General features: G+C 35.2%; 1 protein-coding gene across 2 annotated transcripts; it reads right to left on the bottom strand.

Annotated features, from left to right (window-relative positions):
- Positions 1-4216: 4216 nt before the first annotated feature.
- Positions 4217-8632, bottom strand: LOC107812119 (FRIGIDA-like protein 3). 2 transcript variants are annotated; one of them, XM_016637155.2, is made up of 4 exons: positions 8442-8632; positions 6268-7323; positions 4980-5152; positions 4217-4785 (listed from the first exon to the last, which is right to left on the bottom strand). In XM_016637155.2, the coding sequence occupies exons 2-4, from the start codon at positions 7310-7312 to the stop codon at positions 4366-4368; spliced, it is 1638 nt and encodes a 545-aa protein (XP_016492641.2). In that variant the 5' UTR covers positions 7313-7323; positions 8442-8632; the 3' UTR covers positions 4217-4365. The 2 variants fall into 2 exon arrangements, with proteins under 2 accessions (XP_016492641.2, XP_016492636.2); XM_016637150.2 differs by having other exon boundaries at positions 8447-8621.
- Positions 8633-10853: the final 2221 nt, after the last annotated feature.

Here is a 10853-nt window from a genome sequence, read left to right as displayed (position 1 = left end):
TAGTTCCCTCGTGAGCTGTTTGAAGATCTTCCGAGATTTTCTTAGCAGATTCACATGCCGAGATACGATTATACTCGTCTGGTCCAATACCACACACAAGAATCTTCTTTGCCTTGAAGTTCTTCTCAATAGCTTTTCGGTCAGCACCATTGTATTCTTTTCTTGTTTTTGGAACAGCCTTCAAAGGGACAAAGGGATCATCACAAATCACATCCCAAAGCTCAGAGTCCTCAGCCATTATGAAGTCATGCATTCTTGTTTTCCACCAACCATAGTATTGGTCGTTGAATCTTGGTGGTCTGTATTTTGATTGTCCTTCCTCGAGGTTTGGTGGAGCAGCCATGAAGATCTTTTCTAGGTATTAACCTTTTAGAAAGAACATGCTCTTATACCAATTGATATAATTTAAGGGTCCACCAAACTGTATAGAGAACCAGGTTCTCTATCAGTTCTCAAAGTAAGCAACAGACTATAAAATCAAATAGTATAGGGAACCAGGTTCTCTATCTGTTCCCACAGTAAATCGGCAGTAAATAAAGAATATGCGATATTTACGTGAAAACCTCCTTGCTCAAGGGATTAAAAACCACGACCTACCTTAGTAGGATTTCAACTCCACTAAACCGAGCAAACTTCAGATTACAACCTATTACAATCTAGGAATTAAACTCTAATCCCTCACTAACTTGTAACACACCTATTACAAGCCACTTTATAATATCTCTATTACAAAGACTTTGGTATCTCTTACTAACTTGTAACACACCTATTACAAGACACTTTGTAATACATCTATTACAAAGACTTCACAACTTAACTAACTCTAGTTAAGACACAAACACGGAGTTTATGATTTTACAAAAGATCTCCTACAGAAATGCTTCTAAGTAAGCTGGGTAGGAGTTACAAATGAAGAACAAATAATAAAGACTCAACAAACCTAAGGACTTAAGATATCTTCAATCTTTGGATCTGGTACTTAAGGTTGCAACAGCTTTGTTCTTGAGAGAGGTTGTGACTAGCACTTGAGAGAATATTGTCTTTTTTATTTTCAAGTGTTGGAGAGATTGTTTTACCTTACTTGATGTTAATAATACATATGTGATCTCACACAAAATGATGTAAGTAAGGTAGGTATAAAGTCTTCTGCAGAAAGGTGACTGTTGCACTGTTCATGCACTGTAGCGTGTGCAGGCAGCACTTTCCATCTAGAGAGTTGACTTCGTACAGTCACCTCGGGAACTGGTAGGGACCTATTCCCTCAGCTGTTCCTTCGATTCTGAAGAATTGAGTCATATCCCAAACTGGATCCCAACCTGGAACCTTGTGATCTTAAGGTCTTGAGAATGTTTAAAGCTGTAGAGTTGACTATGTGATGACTAGGGGAACTGATCCATATTTGTTCCCTCTACTGTTATCTTATCTGATTTCGTTGAGAATTGAACCAGACATCTGACTAGTTACTCTGAACGCAAGAGAACTAATTGTATCAGGTTCCTTATCTGGTTCTCTCATGAAGTTTGTCAAATCATCAAAACAAAGGAAGCATAACTTATCAATTGCCAATGCCACGAGGATGTTTATCAATTTTTCTCCAGGAACCACCTTTTAGCAAGAGAACCTCACCAGGCAATTTGGGATCATCTATGTCATTGTGAATTTTAAGGATATTATAGTCACCACTAGCTGAGTCATAACACAATCCAAAACGAGAAAATCCATCCAGAGGAAATTTTGGATCAGGAAGTAGTATTGATTCTCTCGTGGAGGGGTTCATAGCAAAAGTATGGAGCGTTCATTGCCAATATTATCAGAAACCTCGATAATAACCAAGCCATCGCAACAACAATTAAACACCATTTAGCCATAGCAAACGCACCTTCAATGTCCAACCAACAACAAAACCCGATAAACTTAATTGTAACACCATGAACTCACCTAATCAATATCCATTAGCTTTGTATACTTTGACGATTTCAGTTTCATAACTGTTCCCTTGCAGTTAAGATATGTAGTTAGCTCGATAGCACCCAAGGGTGCAGCGGAGTCCAAAAAAAGAAATTTCATATGTTTAAGTTTTGGTGGCCAGAATTACGAGTTTATATAACGTTGGCTCAAACATCACGGTTGTTAAAAATAAAGTCAAATCTTCGCGGCCTACCCATTAAAACACAAATTAACTTCATCTAGGTTTTAAAATATCCCAATCAAAACAACTCGTAATATTTTAGCAAATAAATAAATAAAGTTTCTAGACGCTGATTTGTTCTTCTTCATTCTATGGTAGAACATGGACCATAAGAGGCGGAATAACAATTAGATCACTGTAGAAACCTATAAACGTACCATTAAATTCTGGATCCGCATTTGCTTACAGTTAATTTTCCATCTCAATTATCTTGGCTGGTTGTGCCATAATTAAAGCTACGGGAGACGCAACCATTCAAATAACTATCTTACCACTTCAAAAAGAATTCTTTCCAAAGGAGTTTTGTTCGACTTTTAAAATCTTACAAAGTTAACTTGAGATTTTCTATTAGACCAAGCTATGATTGACGCTGATACAAGTGATGGAGGCCTACTTAAAGGTAAGTTTTATATAATTTCTTATACTTTTCTTCTTTGGTACATGAAATCAGTGAAGGTAATAAGTTGCTCAATATAGGTTCAAAGAAATAATGCTATATTCTGATTTGAAATTAGGAATAATTCACATAATTAAGGTTGCTTCCAAAACAATTCCAGTAAACTACTCCGAATGCAAGGAAGTTTGACATAATGCTTAACTACATTACCACCTTCCTTGAAATGAAGGAAAAAAACATAATGCAGCTGCCTGAGAAGTACAAATATTGCATCAGTACAAATAAGCAGCGTATCAAAGAGAATCAGTGTGTTAGAGATGTTGGAATATATACTATTAACCATGGATTTGATTTAGATATAGTATTTATTATGAAATAATTGTTTATTCGGTTTTAATAAAGTTTTAAATAGATTATATATTAGTCTGTGTCCTTTGCTTATATAGTAGATGATTTAGTGTATAGAGTTTAGCTTATACACGGAAGATTAAATCATCAGTTCTTATAAGTATAAAGTTTGAATTCACAATCTAATGATGGAATTGGACAAACCATAATGATTGTAGCTAGCACAAGATTAAATATAATTTATCTTGATTATGTGAATTGTTTAATTCCAACTTCTTGTGCTAGTACATTTTGTATGTATTGAACGGACCAAGTAGAGATAAGTATTTTATACTGACTTTATAAAATAAACTCTCTAGCCATTAAATGTACTTATACTCGTAATCTTGATATAGTTATTATTAGTTGTGTATATTATTAGATCCTTTCGTGGGTCAATATGCCTGTTAAGCACATCTCACGAGTTCGAACCAAAAAATTGCAAAAATATGATACTTTTTTAGGTGAATTTTAACTTTTTTACTCCCACATACGTTATGGGCAGAACTTCAAGGTCAAAAGTTACCCACAGGGCAAGCTAGAGGCAATAGTTGTTAAACTTGAAGTTCTGCTCATGAGATGGAGAAAAAGATTCAAAGACGATCTTTAAGGGCTACTCACCCTTCAACATGATATTTAATTTAGTGGTAGAAGGGCGGCTCATATTCCGCTGAATTTCGAACTTGTCAGAACAAGTAGTTGGGCTAAAGCTAACTAAAAGAAAATGTCGAAAATCTGTTATCATACATCTTACATAAAACAGTTCATGTGCTCGCTTTGTCAGTTTGGACAGCCTTGATGGTGAAGCAAGATTTAAAGATTTTTTTTGTTGAAAGGAAGACTTTAAAAAGTAAATCTGCTCTTGAGGTGACTGGCCATGGTGGAAGAAACAGTTGGCCATTTGGCAACTTTTGTTAGATATCCTCTGGTCTGAAAAGGGTCAGAAATATAGCAAAAGATGCATCATATATTGCTTGGACTCTTTAAAAATTTTGTTGAATGTGTTTCGGAACCTCCAAAAAATAATGCATTTTTAGAGGATCTAATATGGATGCAACGATATTTTGAAGAATCCGAATAACACAGGATGCATCAGAGAGTAGTAGAGGAAACCGAAGAGAATCACGAATAGGCTAATTAGATCATATGCTCACAAATTCGTGGTTCTGATGTAGAGTTAACAAGTAAGACATCAACAAGCAGCATATGAGAAAAACCAATAGCAAGAAATGAACTGAGAAATATTAACATGAACGACAGTGCATACTGCATATATTATAAGATCACAGTATCAGCTGTTACATCAGCATAAAAGTTAACAAGGCTACTTCAGTACTAGTTAAGCAAAGGGTTAACACTAACAGCTAAAAGGATCTTTAGCAAAGTTAACTGATCAGTGCAGGTAAGTAGCCTGGTAATGGTAGCCATTTCCAAAGAAGTTGCCATGCCCAGGAGGAAGGCTGTAGGGGGTACCAAGGAATGACGGGACGTGGGTCTCGGTTGGTACAGGGTAAGCATATGGTCGGTCATACATGTACTGAGGATACCTATCGGTCATTCTACTAGCATAGAAGTTCTTGTCAGTAGCAACGTTAGCGACTCGAGCTGCTCCATTTCCTACACAATTGGCACGAGGTCTCTTGGGTTGAGGTTTCGCAACTTCAGTTGCCCTTTTCTTGTCGGCCTTTTCTTTCTCCAGCTGGAGAACCCTTTTCTGGAGAGGATCCACAGGGTATTGCGCCTCAAGCTTATGTTCTTCAATGCATTTAATCACAGCCTTCAGTGCAGTTAGCTGCTTCTCATTGACATCATTCTGGAACAAAGAAGACATTTCATTGTTGGTATGTAAAAAGAGTTGTTTTCGAAAAGAAATTCTCATTAAGGAGAGGCTGTATCGGCTGCATAACTCCAGCTGACCAGCATTTGTTCCACCAACCCAAGGGAACTAGAGGAGCAATACAGTAAAATTTGTGAATTTCAAAATATACCAAAGCGCAGAGTAAAAACCTGTGGAGTAGGTGATGCATTTCCAGATTTGACAGGTGAAGATGCTTTGCTTGCTTCATTCAAGTAGGATTTTAGGAGAGAAACAGGTGAAAACTGGTCGGTCAGCTGGAAAGCAAAAGCTAGATTAACAGCATCTATATGCCTTCCATTATTAACCAACACGTTAATAACACCTGTAGCAGAAAGCAAACAAATGGGTTAGAATCTGAAGAATATGAGCCGACCTGAACTCCTAGACCCATATCCAGCAGATGACAGGAAATACTTCTCCACAGTAGTAAAAGGCTAAGAATAGGCAATTATTTCCCAGCACTGTGATACAGTTTTAGATGTGTGCGTGAGTGTGTGTGAGTGTGTTACATGTAGATCTCTTGGGGCATGACATGAGATTGCACAACTTTCCAAACTACTATAGGAAGAAGAATAATAGAGGAATAAAAGTAGATTAAAATGCAATGTATCAACAAACAATTTCTTACCAGGTCAATACCAAATTTTCCCAAAATTAGAAAGCCTTTTGGTTAATGATACATTAAGCTTAGTACTATGAGACGACGAGGAATATATCACAACCTAGATACTAGACATCAAGATGAATCGCACCAGCAATTCTTATGGCATATACCTAATTTTCAATGTCCAAGAAAAAGAGTTCAAGGAAATCTTAGGCAATCCTAACAGGAGATAGTTTTTTGACTTCCTCTACCACCAAAGAGATTGTCCTAGTTTGCTTCAATAGTGCCAAAACCAGCAATTTTTTGTTTTAAACTGCATAAGTTTGTAACATGTACTTCAATTAACTTTTAAATTCTATCACAATTTGTCTCTAATTTCTATCTGAAATTTGTCAAACTGAAACCCCTCATAAAAACCTACAAGACTAGAATAAGATTGGAGTAGACGAACTGAGGAAGTAACATATGAAGCTAGAAAGATGAAGTAACTCAGAATACTAGATGGGAGATTTAATGCTTATTGCCATTTCCCATTTAGTCCCATTTACAGGCAAACTTCACGTAAGCATGCGGGTCCAAATCAATCTTTATAAGGCCTACAACACTCTAAGAATCTAAGAATCTTCAACTGTGTAGACAGAACTGAAATACATTGATTTTAACTTTTCCAAATAACGATACCTTTTGACCAGTCAATGAACGCAGAAAAGAGAGAAGAAAAATAGAACGGAAACAAAAATAACAAAAGAGGCTAGAGTTTTTGAGGAAGTCTTTGAAAATATAAGAATATAAAATCCTCGAAACCATTGACTCAGGTAATTGCAAAAACCAACCTGGCATTCTATCAGACAGTCCAAGTGAACGACAGAGATCAGCTGTTTGGCGACGACGAGAAACCATGGGTATCAGCTTGTACAGGTCTTCCTGGTTAAAGTTGGAGTTAATACTAAAGGTAGCTAGAAGCTGTAAGAATGCATGAGCCTCCAAGGAATTCCCATTATTTGCATCAGCGTCAAGCTCATCTAGCTTTGGTTTCCACTCCTTAGCAATTGCTTTTGCACGTTCCTTTACACTTCCTGATATTAAACTTGAGCTAGAATCCACTTCCAGGGTCGTTAATAAAATGCTAAGGCATTCCATCAGCATAATACAAGTCCGGCGAAGACCTAAAAGATTTGCATCTTTTTTAGCATCTGAAATTGACACTTCTGACGGGTAGAAACCCTTGAGCGAGTCCAGAACCAAAAAGGCAGGATCAACAGCAGCTCGTAAAGCAGGTGGAATTTCTTCCCTTACTGCAGCCAGGTTCTTGCGATTGTCTGATATAAATTTGTGAAGGCCTTCTGAGTCCATATCTTGGCATAACTTCACTAACTCTGGGTAAAACTTGACTTCCCCAACATCATTCTTAAAAGGCTTGATATGATCCTCTGTATTATTATTCTCAAGTGGTATGAAATCAAGGGGCCTTGCTTCAAACATAGACGGCCCACCTTGCACCTCACAAGAAGGTTCCACAGAATACGGCTTCCTGTGCTTCTCAAGAGCAATAGTAATGGCAGAAACTGCTGCATCTCTTTTCTCTTGGAGGCTCTCAAGAGAAGCTTGCTCCTTAGAGATAACAGCTGCTTGACGCTTCTCCAAAATCTTTCTAGATTGAACTATTTTTGTTTCAAACTCCTTCTCTTGGTCTTCCAGTTCAGTGAAGCGTCTCTTCAAGGACTTCTCAAGCCCATGAAAATGCTCTTCAAGTTGCTTCCATTTCAGGTTTAACGTAACAGCACGATGACTTTCCAACTCAGCAAATGCTTTCTGTAGCTGCTGTATCTTAGAGGTTGTGGAGTCCATCAGTGTCGTAGCTGATTGTGTATCTTCCATGGCAGAAGTTCCTTAAAAATAATATGAAACAGTATGAAAAGTTTTAAGAGATAAAATGTACGAAGCAACAGTAAGCTTCTATTTTTGTGAACCAAAAGAATTCCAAAAAGTTTTATTCTACACGTTGCAGCATAATCTCTAGACAACTTATTGAAAGAGATCATATATATTGCCATACCTCTGAATTTACAGGTAACATATTACAGATCAAGAATACTAAAGAAACAAACAAACCATTCAAAATTGGTATTGTTATTAGAGCTAGAATATAAATTATGTGAATTCTCTATATCCATTCCGTTCTATTCAGTTCAATACCATGTTAGCACTGATAAATAACTTGTATTTATAGCAAATACTCTTTCCGTACCATTTTACATGGCGGTGTTTGATTGACCATGGAGTTTAACAAGGAAAGAAAGATTTTTGGGAACTCGTAGTCTAAAGCATGTAAAATACATTTCTATGGACATAAATCATATCAAGTGTAAAATGAAAAATTTAAAGTTATGTTATTTCTAAATATAAAAAGTTATATCATTTTTTTCGGGACATACTAAAAAGGAAAGCCTAACACATAAAATGGGGCTGAGAGAGCAAAAACCTCCTAGTTATCCATACTAACATACAAGTCTTCAAAGAATAGAAAGATTCTCCGTAAATAATGGACATAATAATGAAAAAGATTTTTTTTTAAAAAAAATACTCCAACTTTTATCAAGGCAAATGAAAAAAAAAAAAAAAGAGGATAATAATAAGAAGAAGAAGAAAAAGCACAGAAATTAACATGAAGCACACGGTTAATTACTACACTAAGCAGAGCCAAAGAGAGCGGACCGCAGCATATACCAGCGAAATATCGCACTCAAATTTCACCAAACGCCAAAAAAATACTATCCAGATCGCAAAAACAAAAGGCAGCAAAGGGAAAAATGTCCAAAATTACCACAATGGAACGACTAACAAAGCTAACTACAAAGTACACGGAGCTGAAATGAGCATTCAAAGCATAAATTTAGTAAATTACAGCTAAAAATAGCAATTTATTAACAAGCAAACACTTGATCTGAAGATACTTAGCGAGAAAGTGACTGAAAAAGAAAGAGAAATTCAAAGTGAGAGAGCTTACAGTACCGGCGGTGAGAAATGAAGTGTCGGCGGCAGCAATTTCGCCGGAGAAATTAGGCCATTTTTGGGTGGCTGAGGGTTTTATGGTTGCGAGCGAATCCCTAAAATAGAGAGAGAAAAGAGGAAAGTAAGAGAGAGAAAAGAGGAATGTTGACGACTGCTATTTACGACAGCTTCTGACATATACCACTCACACATATGCAGACACACTACATAAAGCACGCGCGCACACACACACACACTCTCTTCACTTTGCTTTTTCTCTAAAACACACTCCATTTTGCTATCGACACACCAAGATATTATGACGACTGACTCGACTAATTTTTTTTAAAACGTGTTTGCCTAAGAAATTTTATCAATTTTTGAAAAACAAAAATCGAAAATGTAATATTTTTAGGACTTTTTAAAAATATATATATATTTATCTATGAAATTTTGGGGAAAAAATCGAAAATGAATTTTTCACTTGTTCAAAATTTTCAGAAATTTTTATTTTCCCGCTCACAAAACTGTAATATTTTTTTAAGTAAAATGCATGTCAAAACATAATTTTAAATTTAAAATAATATTTTTCAACTTAACTCCAAATACTATTTTTTTAATAATTATAATTTTTAGAGAAATTTTCATAAAGCACTATCTTTTAGTGGTAATTAGCTATCTATAGATACCATTTGCTATATTACGGATTGTAGATACGTTTTATGTTGTTATAAGATGTATTAGATGTATTTAAGCTACTGTATTCATGAATACAGTAGCAAAAATAGGCGTGAATCAGGGAAGTCCAGCCAATCAGTTGTTGTATTCGACTGTATTCATGGCGTGAAACATGGGATTAAAGCTGGGCAGATTATTGTATTTGACTGTATTCACGGCGCGAAACAAGGGATTACACTATTTTTAAACGGAAAGTGAATCAATTAACACAATAGACTCCTAATATAACTCAACAAACTCAATTATAACACACAAATTTTGTATTTCCAGTTATAAAAAGATTCTCAACCGAAAAATACCCCAAAAACATAGCAATCTTCAGATAAATTATATAATACGTCTGAATACATAAATTATATTAATTAAAAAATACATATGAATACATTCATGGCATATAGCGAGACAGTGAATACAAAAAATACATAGAATACAGTGGGATACACTGAAATACAATGAGAAAAAGACAGTGAATACAATGAAATACATGGAATACAGCGAGATACATTGAATTACAATGAAAAAAAGACAATGAATACAATGAAATACATGAAAATACAGCGTGATACGTTGAAAATACATTGAAATATATTAACAGGAAATCAAGTTGTTCAGCCCCAAACTCCGTCGTCAAGAACAAACCCTACTGGAGATAGTGCCACAAAAGGCCCAAACTCCGTTGAAATTGCTTGTGGCTTCTTGCAGTTCATTGTAGTCAAATACGTGAATTCCGAAATAATGTGAAACCTTTTCTGGGTCCGTAGGAGGGATAAGAAAGGATGCTACTGGAGATCAAAGACGAACCAGCGTCACTTTTCTTCTGTCGACGGCGGTAGAGAATGAAAATTACACATGCCACAAAGGCAGTTAATGACTGTAATTGGGTACAAGCATCAGTCGGATACTAAAGATAGCGGCGATATCTGTGGCGGCGTTGGTATTCTTGGTATTGCTTGGGCTTTTGGTGGCACGATCTTTGTTGAGATGGAGCATCATGTTTTTAGGGAATGGGGAAGAGGATGACATGTATTAAAGTAGAGAGAAAAAGAAAATAGTGTAACTGAATAGCGTATTTAGTAGCTTAGAGATAAGAGGTAACTAAAATTTGATACTTTGTTATAAACATTAAAAGGTATCTATAGAATATAATTTTTTTTAAATGGTATTTATTTAAAATAAATAAAGTGTTAACCTTTGTTATAGGAGGTCAAAATTCCTAATTTTTATGTCCAAACGCCTACTTAGATTCGACACTTATTAGCAATATTTTTTTCTTTTTTAAAGGCTCGAGGAAAAATATCTCTAACTAAAAAAGAAGATTTCATTCGTCGCATACTCTTTGATGGGTTGGGGTATAATACGCAAACATTAAAGTACAAGAATTATAACAAAATAATAAAAATTCTATGTTTAAATCTATATGACACTTCAGTTATTTGGAAAATATTGTTCTATTAATATTTTTTCTTCCAATTTATATGATACTCATTTTAATTAAAAATATTCCATAATATTTAATATCATTTAATTTTGTATAACTTCATAATGTTCTAGAATTTAAATTTCTTTACGCTATAAAAAGTTTAAGTTTTGATGATTTTCTATTTATCAATCTACATTATTAACTTTTTAACATTTTTTCTACTCGCTAAAAATTAAATATACATCAAATAAACACTTGAAATTCTATATT

The sequence above is a fragment of the Nicotiana tabacum genome, chromosome 3 (assembly GCF_000715075.1).
Source record: "Nicotiana tabacum cultivar K326 chromosome 3, ASM71507v2, whole genome shotgun sequence".
Classification (NCBI taxonomy): Eukaryota; Viridiplantae; Streptophyta; class Magnoliopsida; order Solanales; family Solanaceae; genus Nicotiana; species Nicotiana tabacum.
This window is presented reverse-complemented; position numbering and strand designations above follow the sequence as displayed.

Coding starts and splice junctions, on each gene's coding strand:
- LOC107812119 (XM_016637155.2), bottom strand. CDS start 7,312: ATGGAAGATACACAATCAGCTACGACACTGATGGACTCCACAACCTCT. Junction 5,153..6,267: donor ACTGTCTGATAGAATGCCAG/GTTGGTTTTTGC, acceptor TTTCTGCTACAG/GTGTTATTAACGTGTTGGTT. Junction 4,786..4,979: donor ATGCATCACCTACTCCACAG/GTTTTTACTCTG, acceptor TCTTTGTTCCAG/AATGATGTCAATGAGAAGCA.